Genomic DNA, 15,449 nt, shown 5'->3' on the forward strand with positions numbered 1-15,449 from the left:
GACTAAACGGACGTTTATGGACTTTGGACTTTGGACTTTAGACTGCAGACTTCGGACTATGGAGTTCAGACTTAAAAGAATTAAAACCCGAAATTATTGTTTATCACTTCTCTCGGTATTCAAGTTCTTGAGGTATTGGGGATGGACGTCTGAATGTGTTTTCCCAAAATCAACAACTTTGAAGATCACCCCCGGTACGAAGAAGACTTTCAGTTCCAAGGGAACCTTCATTGCCTCGGCATCTCTCAGTTCCCCGATCCAGTTTTGAAAACTCCTTTACTCGATCTTGGGAACCATAACCACGTTATCATCGAGATGAGAAGTACGAGAGTCTAGGTCTAAGGTACAACTTCGAGAGAACTCCAACTCATGAACCGATTACTTTTACGCAACTCAAGGCGCAAATACTAGAGGAACTGCAAGGTTCGAAACCAACCAAGATGGATGAGTTAGTCATTCAGTCATCAATCGAGGGAGACATTGGAACTCCTTTTTCACGACATGTTATGAGCAAATATATGCCATTAAATTTAGAGAACTTTGGTGCTTTACACTAGGTGAAAATAAGACTTTTTTGACAGGTAAACCCTGTCAAAAAACACTGTTTTTGACTGACATCGCCTGTCTCAAGGCCCGTCAAAAAATCCGTAGTCGTTTTTTTTCTTGACGGTTAGTTACCGTCAATAATTTTAAATTTATTTGTCGGGTGGTCAACGTCAATAATAAATAGAATTGTTGACGGTTTATAACCGTCAAAGTTTGCTATTTCACTAGTCAAATTTTTCTGATTTTAATAGAATTTGGGATGCAAATTTGAAAATTATTGGCGGTTTGCTCGTCAATTTTCTGTATACATAAATTTTCTTGACGGTCTATATCCGTCGTTTTTTTTAGCATTAATGTTTTTAAAAAGAAATTCTTATAATCTAAATTTCATATCCAATTTTTCCTACAAAAATTAAACTATCCAACTCAAATCAACATTCTACCAAAATACAATAGATTCTTTCATCAAAACACCAAAATATTGTAGCAAAATACATTACATGAGTTTTAGTATACTCCATATGCCCCATACATCTTCATGTGTATGCAAAGCCAACTAGGTTGCACAAAAAAGACGAAACTACTAAAATGCATACAAAAAAGTTCACCAACTCACATCAAATTGGCTCCACAAAAGGCATGGGCCATGTGATTGTATCTCCAATTGAAATGTCGCCAAATGTTCCTTCACCAACATATAACTCAGTTGTGTAATCAAAGATATCATCAATTGTTATGTTATACGAGTCGGCAGATGGTACGCCATTAGACACGCTTCCAAGTGCAACGGTTCTTTTCCTGAAGTTCTTTAAAAGGCATCGTGTGGATGGTGGAACATGTGACACTTCATCAAGAACACGTGATTGTCTTCTTACCTACAGTACAACATCACAGGTAAAAATGAATACAAATATACAAGTTCAACTCTCAATGAAAGCACAACAATATTTAAATTTAAATACTCAATTTAAATTGGCCTATTAGCTCAGTTGGCTAGAGCAACATCCATTCTCTCTCTACCGAACGGATGCTTAGAATCAGTTCCCTTAAGCATGGACTGGAGGAAGAAAGGCGTAGTAACCCCTGTCAAGGATCAAGGCCAATGTGGTAATCTTATTTACTTGGAGATCTTGACTAACTTTCATAATGTAGAAAACATAACTAGCTAGCTTTATCCTCTATACTGCTAACCATACATGTCTTTAGTTCTCTGACTTTTATCCTACTGATAAACCCAAGTTTTTCTAGTAAACATGTTCTAGTTGCTCCTTGCTCAGGAAAAATTAAGTACACTATACATTACTAACTTGTGAAATTTCAGGATCCTGCTGGGCATTCTCAGCAGTGGCACCTATGGAAGGCGCTACTCAGCTAAAAACAGGGAAGTTGATCTCCTTATCCAAACAAGAATTGGTGGATTGCAACACTAAAGGCGTGGACCAAGGTGTGAAGGCGGTGAAATGGATGATGCATTTCTATTTGTCCAACTCAACAAAGGCATTGCCTCAGAAACTACCTATCCCTACACTGTTGCAGACAATCTCAATGCTTGATATGGGCTGACATTATGATCTATCAATTTACCAAGAAATAAACAGTGAACCTTATTAATCTATGTGAATTCAGATAAACATAAATATTAATCTAGGGACTCTTGTTGTAAAAGAATTTAACTTCAAATCGCATAGTGTTCTTATTAAAGGGAGGGATTTCGATTTAATCTGTTTAGTAGAAGTAATGGGTTTAATAGAGTAGGTCAGACTGAGGGTTACACTCTCTATAAATATATCAACCTTTACTTGTCAGAAAGGATACACTTGTGTGTCCTGATCTTAATGCTTTGTAAAGACAATGCTGACGAATGTCAATGATCTGTAAAAGACACCGAAGTTAACATTCCACCAAACGAAGTAAAAACATCATAATATATTTGTAAGTATGGGCATCTCTATCTGTTTTTTTTCTATTGGCAGATGATCTCAATTTGCTACACTTAATTTATAACTTATCTGAGCAACTCCTATCCTTCCTAATCCTAGGGTACTGCTAATCCATTTTAAGATCAGCGTCATAGCTGCTCCAAACATATGATATACCTACTTCTGATCCATTTTAAGATCAGCGTCATAGCTACTCCAAACATACGATATACCTTTCTTGGTTTTCCAACACTCTGCTCATAAATCTTAGCGTGCCTAACTGTTGTCTAGCATATGTTCCCTTTTAATTTTATTTCGGGGACGAGCAGAACCTGAAACTAGCAACATCAGGTTCATCGGGTGAGAAGAAAGCATCAGGTTCATCAAAAGTCAAGGAAGTTATAGCGGTCAAGCAAGGTTGCGCTGCTGCCGCCAAGGGAATGATTCCGATAACTATCGGGAATGAGGTGAACCTTCCAGGAGTAACGCAAGAACTCAATAAGGTTTCGAACCTGACTAACCAGGGAGCAAACTCAAGTGGCGACACCACAGGTACTCAAGGAAGATAAAGGCAGTGCTGAAGTAGAAGCTGCTGGACACACAGAGCAGGTCTGTCATCTAAGGGTTCATCAGTGCCAGTGTTTTCATTCTCCCAAGCTGGCAGTACTACTTCGTCTGCGTCTCTTCCGTCTCAGCCAGTGTTTGGTACCCCAAACCCAGCTGTCCCGTTTGGTTCAAACCTTCAAAGTACTAATCAGATGAATATGGAGGATAGCATGGCAGAGGACACAGTCCAAGCATCTAATCCTGCACTTCCTAAGAACTTCTTTTCAGTAAAAATGGGACACTGAACTTCTTTCATTTCAGTAAAATCGATAACGCCTCAATAAATCTCTTGTTCTCAACAAAAGTACTAAGAAGCAAACAAGAAAAACAATAATAAGGAGAAAGAACAATAACTAACAGTATCGGGATATCCATGACACTCAGAAGAAAGAAATCAAACAAGAAGCAGCGCCTTCGAATGTAGACGAATCTACTGAGGCTAGACTGCTGATCTTCTGGAGTAGTCTTAGTCTGGGAAACATAATGTAATCGCCGCCGAGAATAAACATGCTGTGCCGGGTGACTGGAATCCTCTGAGGTCAGCTGAACAGGCTGACAATCGGCAGAAGATGCTGGGCAAAGCTGCTGGGGGGTTTCCTTTTCCTCAACCAATTCGTAACTGTCAGCCTTACTTGGTCTAACATTTTGTTATGAGCTAGCTGAATGGGTAAGATTTGAGTTCAAGTGGCGCAGGACCTTCGATCGACCATGGGGCGTATTCTACCCTTACCGAATTCATTCTATTGAAGCGTAACGCCCATTTCAGGGGGGTGCAACACTTCTAAGTTTTGGCCCACCGACGACATTTCCTTATTTTGGGATGTTATGGCAAAAGACGATGACTCTTGGAAGGAAAGATAAGGCCACTGACTACCTCAGACCTTGCTCGCAAAGACTATCCACCTTCAGCATTTGGTACTGAGGAGAGCCAGCCATTAAGCACAGACCCTTCCCTCCAAAAGTCTCCGCTAGATTCTCTCAAAAGCACCTCCAGGCAGTCGAGTAGCACCTCTAGTACTACTTCATCTGCCTGTTCTTCGACATGCTAATGCTTTTCTGTGTTGTTTTGTTATTTTTTCAGTACTTGATTCAACAATGCAACTTTAGCAGGACATGTCCTCTCTCCAGTCTGAGTTGGACAGGATTCTTTACTTGCTAAAGATTGCAGACCCAACAGGGGAAGCTGCTAAAAAAGATACTTGAACATAAAACATCTGTGTTAAATGAAGTTGAGGTAGCCACTTCTGGCATCACTAAACTCTTTCCAAGAGAACGAAACAAAAATCTGGTTCAGGAAAGCTCACAGATGACTCCACCCGTCAAGAAGGTACTCATGAGGGTACCACCCAAGCTGTTACAGTTGCTGAAGTTGAAAACAATGTTACTGATTCAACTGAACGCAAAGGTCCTGCTTACACTGCAGAAAACCTCAATGGCTCGGGGATATCCATGACACTCAGAAGAAAGAAATCAAACAAGAAGCAGCGCCTTCGAATGTGGACGATTCAGATCAGTTTGTGGACTACAAAGACAGGAAGGATGCTTTGGGTTCTACCGTCTCTATACAAGTGGAATCAGGGATTGAAGCTGCAGCTCCTGGTCTATGTATGTCTTCGTCTATGGATAATGGAAATAATACGCATTTCAATTCACTCGGGACATTGACACCTATGCATGGATGTAACGTCTGACGTACTACATTCCATTTTGGCCCACAAAATGTTCCCTTTGACGGGGCAATGCAGCTTTCTAGGTTTTCACACCTTCTACATTTGAGGTGGCAGGAGCATACACTTTTTCTTAACTAAACAATAATGCATTTACAGACAGGTCACTTTGGCTTTTCAAGCCAAATGGACTTCCTTTGCGAACAAAATTTCGAAGACTGAGCAAATCCCCAAACTTTCACGATATATTATAAGTTTCAAAGATGGACATTCAAAATGTATGTGTGTTCACTGTATGTGCCTACAGTTCCCAAGGTACTGCACTCAATACCTTACATGATAAATGGGTCGCAGAAGAATGGAGGATGGATGTCAGGCTTGGGAAAATGCCTAGTTGCAGACCAGAGATAAACATTGATAAATTTGGATTCAAGATAGGCCATTGATAAGTTTATTCCAAATAATCGGATCACAGCCATATCACTAATGATGGTGTGACTAATACCTCCACACAAAACAACTAGTACTAACTAAATTTGGAGCAGATATAATAGACTGAACAAGTTAAAGGAACTTGAAGGATGTCAAAACATGACTGAGTATAACTAATTCAACAAGAACTACTCTATACTAAAATCGTGTAGGCTATATAGCAAGATATATATTACTACATGTATAAAGAAATGTTGCACTAAGTCATCTTTCATTACCTGTGGAGAAGTATTTTCGAACTCTGGTGCATAACCCTCTAACTTTTCCTCAAGAATTTTACGTGCCCTCGTCTCTTCATCAAGGCGACGCATCACTAGTTTGACATTTTCATCTGTAATTTCATGTTTTCTCTTTTCTTCTTCAACAATTTTGATGTAAGGAGCAGAGGCATGTACAACAGATTTTGTAACACCAGTTCCTAGTCCTCGAACGACCCTTGCCATCACGACCAATGACCTAACCATAAGACAAAATGATTACATTCAACAAAGGACGACATTTTAACACATACATCAACTGAAAAGTTTTAGAGTATACTAGATAGATGCCTGCTCTAACATGACCATTATCTAAATATATATACCTTTGCCACAGGATCATTATATACTAGATTATGACTTTCAAAGAGTAGAACACAAACTTGAAAACCGACTTCATGAGAAAGATGCATCATCCCAATATACTAATTAAAAAAAAGTAACATCTTTTCTAAATAAAAGAAACAAACCGGCGAAATTGAAGCTTGCTGAATTTGTTACCTTTGGCGGAAGTTGTTTGAAGTTGCTTGTAGAGATGAACAAGGTAATGAAATTACCAGCCGCGGCTTACAAATAGAGTCGTGAAGTAGCTGCGGCTTGTGAGGTATCGAAGGAGAGTTTTGGTTTTGAGTTTTAACAAACGAAACCGAAAGAGAGAAATAAAATTGGAAAAAGCGCGGCTTGCAAATAGAGTCGAAGAAGTAGCTGCGACTTGTGAGGTATCGAAGGAGAGTTTTTGGTTTTGAGTTTTAACAAATAGAAACCGAAGAGAGAAATAAAATTGGAAAAGTGCGAAAATTTTTGGGGAAGGTATTCGCCGACCGGGATTTCGGGAATTTTTTTTTCTGGCGTGAACCATCAATTTTTGTTTGACGGTTATGGACCATCAATTTAATAAAAAGCCCGTCAAATATATTGTTGACTATTAGTACCAGTCAATTCCTATCAGGACCAGGAGTCAAAAAAATCATGTTTTCACCTAGTGTTATAATCATGGGGGATTCGATCTCTCATGTGCTCGGTTATCGTCAAGCAATGGTGGGTCTTTCTAAGGAATATTATTTGTGTCGGTATTTTGCTTCAACTTTTCCAAACTTGGCACTCATCTGGTACACGAAGTTGCCCAGGGGCAACATTCACGAGTTTAAGGAGCTATCCATTAATTTCATTATGAAATTCAGTTTGAAAATCCGGAAGGACGAGCATATTAGGGATTTCACCAAAAGATTCAACAAGGTTCAATTAGAAAGGGATTAGATCCCACTTCGATCTGGTCTATACACGTCCTTGAAGAAAAAGAAGCCTACAAACATGACAGAGTTGCAGGCTATGATCGAGAAATATACGGAACTGGTAGAGGACCAATTGGATAGGGAATCTTCTCACAAAAGAATGATAACTAGTGTCACCTCCGCTCCTACCGGTAAAGCTCTACTAATCATTATAATGATAGGAAGTCTGAGGGATCACAGTCGGAGCAAAAGTCATTCAACAAGAATTCCTATAAAGATAAGTCCAAGAGACAGAAAACTGGTGACACGTTCAGAAGTGGTAAACTCCACTGGATAGGGACTTTACCATTTTAACTTATCCTTATGAGGACATCTTTGAAGTTAACCAGGAACAAGATGTTGATAAAAGATCCTCCAGGGGTGCATCCTGATGCTAACATGTACTGTTTCCAAGTAATGTTACACTACTCTTAGCTTATAAGCTAGAGACAAAATTTTCACAGATTTGGATCTGCTTCCACAACACTAGGGCCATAATCTATGCTAATCAATTTTCAATAAAAGTTATATTTCTCTTTTTAGAGCATTGCTTATTTTATAATTTTCTATCGGGATACTTTTTGGATGTTGGGTGAGAGATCCCATATATTGGCTAAAGTTGTATCAGAACCTTTAGAAAGCTTTCTTGGGATGATGACTGAAAGATCTCATGTGTTATTCCACGTGTGATGGAGAAAGTTTATCTTAGCATGGATTTTATCCTCCTAAGAGCAGTTCTAATATCTTAAGTTTATAAGTGCCAGTTTATGCATTAGATACCAGATCATTTAAGGACTTTACAGGAAATAATAGAAGGGCACACCCTACGTTCCTATAAAGCCTTATTTCTTAACAACACTAAATGTATTTACAGGAATTGACAAAGGGGCAAACCCTATTTTCTTACAAAACCTTGTTTTTCTAAGATTCGCAATACAAATTTGTATAAAATATAATTCAACATTTTTGTCATTTTCCCTCGATGGTCGAATGTGCGACCATTGGAGAGAAAATAGGGGCATATGTGTATACATATTTATGCAAATAGGAAGTAGACACGTGACAAAACTATTTTTGCAAATATGGAGTAGACACGTGACAACACTTTCGTAGTAATTGGATAACATGTAAGTATGGGTAAGAAGTACCAAAACATACTTTGAGCTAACTTCCAGATCAACACACTTCCTATGGAATGGAAGTGGAACTACAAAAAGAGTTGCTAGATCTTCGGAACTCCACTTCCTAGCTAGTCATGAACTCCACGTTCGAAACTTGTCTAAGTTTCCTCGCTAGTTTGTAACTTGTCCAAGCTCGGAACTCCACTTCCTAACTAATCTGGAACTCCACATTCGAAACTTATCCAAGTTTGGAACTCCACTTCCTCGCTAGTTCGGAACGTGTCCAAGTTCTGAATTCCACTTCCTAGCTAGTCAGGAACTCCAAGCTCGGAACTCGACTTCCCCTATGGGAAGTTCAAGTTCAAGTTCGGAACTCGACTTCCTAGCTAGTAAGGAACTCAACTTTCTCTATGAAAAGTCCAAGTTCGGACCTCCACTTCCTAATTAGTAAGGAATTTCACATTAATTCGAAACCTAGTCAGCAGGAACTCCAAGTTCAGAACTTGACCAAGTTCGAAACTCCACTTCCTAGCTAATTGTGAACTCCACATTCATAACTTGTCCAAGTCCGGATCATCACAAGGCATGGAAGGTCCGGATTTCACCAAGTTCCTAATATACAAAGTTCGATCTAATATGCAAGGTTTGGGGCATGGTTATGGCAAGCCTAGATTTACAATTCCTTACACTACAGTAATGTGAATTTTTTTCGATAAATTTCAAAAAGAAAAGAGAGGCACATTACACTATTTTTTATGTAGCTTCGTATGGCGACGTGCACCTACACTTTTACCCTTTTTCCTCAAGGGTTTGAGTTACAACCCATGAAGAAAAAAGAGGGGCATCTGTGTGTACATATTTTAACAAATAGATATGTGACATGTGGTAACATCTTCTAAAGGCTCGGATATGATCTTGGTGTGGGTAGGAAGTACTAGAACACACTTTATGTCTAAATCCTAACTAACTCACTTCCTAGATTCGAAAGTAAAATAAGAAAAAGAGGTTCGGAATTGGTTGGAGTAGTAGGATCGGAGAACTGGAGGTTCGAAACTGATTAGAGTAGTAGGCTCAGAGAATTGGAGGTTCGGAACTAGTTGAAGTAGTAGGCTCGGAGAACCAACTCCTGACTATGAACACTAAATCCGGAATTACTAAGTTTGGAACTCCAACTCCTAATCCGAACCTGAACATGTTTCCTTGTTGTTCAAGTCAATAAAGGAGACTTATTGACTTGGGAAATATGAGCTTCTAGAAGAGTTTGGATAAGACTTAATAAGAGATTGTTTCCTAGTTAAACACTAATTACTTAATTCACAAGTAATTATGGGAAACCTAATCTATTCTTATAAATAGAATAGTTGAACTACGCTTTGAGTTTGATTCCTCTTCACAGGATATGTAGGCAGCAATTAAAGAATGTGGTTTAACTCATCATCTTCTAGATCTCTTCTTCTTCTTGATCTAATATTTCTCATTGTTCTTTGATCATCAACAAAATATTTGTGTTTCTAGATTAGGAAAAATCATCACACACTACTTATCAAAACTGTATCCTTAAATCAAGTCTCTAAAGGCGTAGTTCTTGTTGCGGAAAGGATCAAAGTATTTACAATGGAGAATGGTTGATGTTTCATGTTTGGAAAGTAGTTTTAATTCAATTGGGTTTATCCTTCATGATAGACTCTATCCATCATAAAGTATATCTCATATGAACTATAATAATTACTATTTGAATAGGAAACCTGAATATGCGCATGCAATTTAAGTTGGGCTTAGTATACGATAATTATCGAATGTGTATGCTAGGCCCAATAGCAGGGTACCTAACGTGCCTATATGTATGGGTATGTATGTACCTTGGTACATACAAATGTGTATTATCGACATTTAATACATGAGTTTGAGAGGAGGATTAAGGAGCATGCAGATAGAGAATTATTAGATGTCGTTTTATGTTCAGGGAAGGAGTTATTTTTATGTTTTGTCCTTCCATATACTGAATATTTCTTTCAGAACCTCTTTTTTTTTTTTTTTTTTTTGGAAAAAGCCAGGGGTTAAGGAGACCCTAACCTTTTATTGAATTAAAACCTAATCCGATCCGCAAGTACATTTTTCCTACTCTATCATCTCCAATCATATTACATAGTTTTTATCCAATGGAGGGCTAAAGTACACTATTTATTTTTCATTCTGATTACACATCTTAGACAAGTAGTCCTCTACTTTGTTTCCTTCTCTATAGACATGGTTGTATTTCACTTGTTTGAACTCATTCATAACTTCTCGGATATGTGCCACCACGTTTCCACATTACCAAGACGGCTCCTCCTTCGTCATATTCAGTATTTGCACCACTATCAATTAGTCTGATTGTGTAATTCAAGCTATTTTTTTGAGTCCTATTATGTCAGCACCTCCAACCCTCTCAAAACCCCTAACAGTTCCTCATGGAGGATGGACAACTTCCTCGAGCTTCCATTGAATGCAAGGACAACATCCCCGTTATCGTATCTTATAGCCCCTTCATGACCTGCATTACCTACTTATAAAGAACCATCTGTGTTCAAAGTGTGTATGTGCTCCGCTCCTCTGCTCTCTCCCATCTCACCCACTGTTGCGTACTATGTGTAAACTCAATCTACTCCAATACCCAGCTTTTGTAGCAACACTCTCAAGGCCCTATCCTCTTTAACATACTCCAGAGTTTTCCCAAGGTACGTCTTCATGTCATCAAGCACCTTTGCAGCTACTATTTCATCAAAACCTGAATGATAAAAAATCAGCGTTGTTTTTTTTAGACAGTTTGTGTAATTGTGTTCTTGTTGCGTACATTATTTCCCAATTATAACTCTGTGATTTCACATCTGTATTGTTAAGACGTGTTTTTTCCCCCTGACAATGATTGTTAAGACATGTGTAGCACGTGCATGATGCTAGTATATGTAAAATATATATCAAATGTACAGGTAATATGGTTGATAATTTAACTTACGTGATTTGAGTCACTAAGCAAAGCACATTATCCAACTATCTAGAAATCTAGATCCTTCAAATCTAGTGTTCATTGTTAGGGCATCACCAATGGAACCTTGATATGACTCTATATTCAAATTTAAGAGAATAATACATAAATGATGCAGTCTTTATATTGGCCCCTATATTTACCATCTTTTAGAATTGTCTCTATTTCTATCACATTTATAAAGGGCCCGGTCCGTTTCGCGAGATAACACCAAAATGGGTCATAATAATTTTAGTTGAGTGGTAGAGCAAAGTTTGTCAAAATTGCTCATGTATTGGGAAAGTAACTCGGGTTCGAAACCCCACCCGAACAATTTGTCTGTTTTTTAAACTTTTTGTACCAAATTTAAAAAGAAAAATAAATCACAATGAAATTATACAATGGGGCTATATAGACTTCCACCATGCCAATTTCACAAGAACTGAAAATTGTAGGATACAAAATATAAGGATCCTCTATGTCTCTTTTCTCCTCTATACATGTCTTCAAAATGCTGATGTGGCCTTCTATTTTGAGGGCCATCATTGGTGATGCCTTATCCGGCAATTTTCATAGTTGTATACTTGTTTTGATGTCATTTTTCGCAAAGCATCTTTGTATTCCGATTGTGGAAACAACAATAGCCCTTTAGTACAAATATGTTTCGACAGAATATTTATTAATCACTGTCATACTCAAATTTCGATCGATAACCAGTAGGAAAACGCCGTCTAGGCAGACAACCATTTTGTTGATTAATCAACGAAAGCGAAAGCGACCTGTTAATGCAAACTCCAAAGTCGGCTTTGACCCACACTCAATCAACCTATTTTCAATCACGTAGTTTGATATTGAGAAAAGACTGATGATTTGTGGGTGCTGATTTTGTTTGCCACAATAGAGGATTTCAATTTGTTCCAAATGATATTTTGGAGGAATCAAGTAAGACATGAAGAGACATGCCTACCCACCACCAAGAGTTTGAATTTTACTTTATATATGTAATGCTCAACTTGCATCTCAATTCCAAAGTTAAACATAGACCAAATACTGCCCTTTGGAGCAAGTGGATGAATACATTTGCAGTTTGATGCTCAAGTTCCCTAATCCAGTCAACTTCCTGAGAATGAGACCATTAGTTTTTTTTCTTGGAAGATAATTCTACTCAAATTTATGTCTGACAAGGAATTTCTATGGAAGACAATGATTTATTCCTTGAGTTGGCTCTATGATCAAATTAAACAAAAAATATTTCTCAAGGGAAGAGTGAGTTCACAAGATAGATTAAAATGTGTTAATGTTAATTGTTAAAAAACAAAATTGTACGTTGAGAGTCCAGTCGGCATGCCCCACGTGTCCTTCAACTAACCTCAAGTTAACTTCCATTTTCTATTGTTTATTTTTTCAATTCCAAAACAAAAAATCAAACCCGCACAAAAACTATAAAAAAATAACAACCCCACTGCGTCTTCCTCCTCCAAAACAGGCAGGGTTGCCGGGTGTGGGGAATGGGGTAACACACTACTAAATGTAGTACGTATTTGACAACAACCCAAAAATCTTAAAAGGGCGCAAAAGGAATCAGAAAATAGACTCTCTTCTCAACCGCCATATAGATGCATCCGCCGGAGGGGTTGGGGGTGGGGTTGTAATTTGCTTGAAAAATGGGTAGATAGATGACTATAAGGATTCGCAGACCCGTTGCATATACTCTTGCACCCTTAGACACTGAATCCAAGTTCCATTCTTGAAACCACAATTTCATACTCCTGATCATATAGGCAAAAAAACATCTTAGAGCAAGCATTTATCTCATTTTTACACCATATCTCTTTTTGCTTTTTGATTTTTTTTTATTTTCAAATGAATCCTACGTGGGATGGGATTCTTTTAATTAGTTAGAGAATAAAGTAAAAATATACTAGGAGAATCCCACACCCCAAACTTCCATACAATATTTAAAACAATGATATTCAATCATCTGAAAATCCAGGGTGCAACAAAATCCAATACCATATTATCAAACATGAATAAAAAAATTGAAAAAAAAAAAAAAAAAAAAAAAAAAAAAAAAAAAGAATAACTCTTCATCACATTATTAAACTACAAAGAAACTAACCAACTCTATTATATCCTGGCTGCCAAAACAAAACCTGCATTAACTTTAAAAAACTTAAACTAAGACTCCAAGAAAGAACTCCAAATCACATGTCTTCATCCATCGTGACTCCACCATCTATGTTTTCAAAACACACTCACGCTACAAAACAAAGCAAAGTAGATTCAAGAAATCAATTTCTTTGGTATTAGTAAGACTAAATATAAAATAGCAATAAGTTCATATCTTTCGAATAAAGAAATATATTATTCAATTATTTCAACTTGGAAGACAAGTTAGTTCCGTATTCTCAAAACGGCATGCAGTTTCTTCCCAAGTAAAATTTCAACCCCCATTATACATTTCCAAGAAATTTCAGATAGTATTATTCATCATGCTCAATTTCCAAAAATAACTCACAATATAATTTCTACTTACATTCAACTTATTACACACACATATGATAACTTATTTAAATATGAGTTTGATACACTTTACCTTTAAGTCAGCACGTCGTCTTAGGGTAGGACAACGTCTCTTCATAAAAAGTTAATAAGTCTTACCCACCTACAAAACAAAGTTATATTCCCAAACGTAATCATTTATAGTATACATCTATTTTACTCTCACTGCAACCATCATGGGTATATATAATCCTGACATAATATATCACTAATATTAACTAATATTCATATCACACCACCATATTCATCATATCACGCTAACCATATTCATATTCCTTCGAAAGAAATTATATGTATCATATCATAATATATCACCACTAGGGAGTACATTCATCTCTCGTGAGTATTGATAAGCACCCAAAACTGTAATATTAAACCCCGAGTGACATAGCATTTTGGTCGATTATGTGTTTAATAATCATGTACTAATTATATTTTCGTACTTTTGCAGGTTTCCGCAATTTAAATGAATATAGTGACAAAACGTGCATCAAAGTACAGGAATGCGGGAATATTTGGAGTTTCCCACTCGACCCGCGGTAGTTCGGGTTTCCAAAAGAATAGAACCCGGTCTGGACGGGCCCACATATGAAGAAGCACTTAACTCCGGCTCAAATCGGATAAATCTAGGTGCCGACGCTTCGGCTAGTGAAGTCGCCAAGTACAAGAATACGGGAATATTTGGAATTCCGCTCAATCTCCGTAAAAAGCCCAACAAAAGCCCGACCAGAGCCGGGTTTTCCAAAAGAAACGTAACCGGTCGCGTGAAGGGCCCACATATAAAGAGGCGGAAATTTCCGGCTCAAATCGGGTAAATCTAGGTGCCGACGTTGGCATAGTGAAGCTCGCTATGGCGACGAGGCGACGTGCTTCTCTCAGCAGGACAAAAGTAGTAAAACGCCAATTTCGGTAGCCACTAGACACACTAAGTGGACACACTCTCAAGGGCCCGTAAGGCATGATGAGTCAAAGATAGGCAGGTGGCAATTGATGGTTTCAAATTGATACCATCTGTCGAGAAAGAAGACATCGTGATCAATTCAAACCCGGTGGTTTGAATTAACATAAGCTAAAACAAAACATTAAAATGGCAAAAGGACAAAACTTAAAACCGCTGAAAACAAAGTTTGGTTTCGAACCATTCAATTAGCAAAAGAACAAAATCTTAAATATTCACGGGTCACTCTTGTATTGCCTATATATATGAAGGCTTCGCCTTCATTAGAAGGTCTTCAGCATATTAATGCTTTAGCTACGTTTAAATTTCTTTCTTCAGTACTTACCTTCCGCTATTTTGTTTCAAATAGCCTTAATACGATGAAGTTATTTTACCTTAATAACAGTTATTTCTTTCCTTGTTTAATTTCTGTCCTGCAATTATTTACTTAATGTATACAGCAAGTTTTATTATTCCTCCTATGATGATGAGCTAATCCCCCGGGGAGGGTTATCTTTGCTTCGTGTAAAATCCGGATTGACTTCGTTAATATTCTAGAATCACTACTTAGGAATTAGACATAGAAATTAACATCCGGTCCCAAAATGACCCGAGAAAGTTATAAAGTTGGATGCTTCGATGCTCCAGATAGATCTCCTTGCCAATCCAAAATGTCTCGCCGACTCTGCGGTGTCGACGACTCTCCAATTCGGCCCAAATTGATGTGAACTGTGCCGTGAGCGTAAATAATATACCGAGATGAGGTATTATCGAAACTCCTTATGCTAGTGAAATGCGACCTAGAGATGTGGGCATGCACTAGGGATCAATACTCGACGCCGCCTCCTCAAACGAGGACGAACTAGAGATGTAGTGATTTAGTAATAAAACCTGTTGAAAAATGATTCTTGCATGAGCATGATTAACTCTCTCCCTGTTTCTCTACTTTTATTTACCTACATATAATCGCCGTAGTAATTTATATTATTTGCATTACCGTTATTTTAATTAAAACCAACTAAAAAGAAACCCTAAAAATCCTACTCACCTAAAGTTGTAACTCCGGT

At 37.8% G+C, this 15,449-nt stretch overlaps 1 protein-coding gene across 1 annotated transcript; it reads right to left on the reverse strand.

Annotated features, from left to right (window-relative positions):
• Positions 1 to 983: 983 nt before the first annotated feature.
• Positions 984 to 5,673, reverse strand: LOC147511569 (uncharacterized). The gene is made up of 2 exons (XM_086598508.1): positions 5,449 to 5,673; positions 984 to 1,421 (listed from the first exon to the last, which is right to left on the reverse strand). The coding sequence occupies exons 1-2, from the start codon at positions 5,671 to 5,673 to the stop codon at positions 1,164 to 1,166; spliced, it is 483 nt and encodes a 160-aa protein (XP_086454634.1). The 3' UTR covers positions 984 to 1,163.
• Positions 5,674 to 15,449: the final 9,776 nt, after the last annotated feature.

The sequence above is a fragment of the Coptis chinensis genome, chromosome 3, assembly GCF_015680905.1.
Source record: "Coptis chinensis isolate HL-2020 chromosome 3, ASM1568090v1, whole genome shotgun sequence".
NCBI classification, from domain to species: domain Eukaryota; kingdom Viridiplantae; phylum Streptophyta; class Magnoliopsida; order Ranunculales; family Ranunculaceae; genus Coptis; species Coptis chinensis.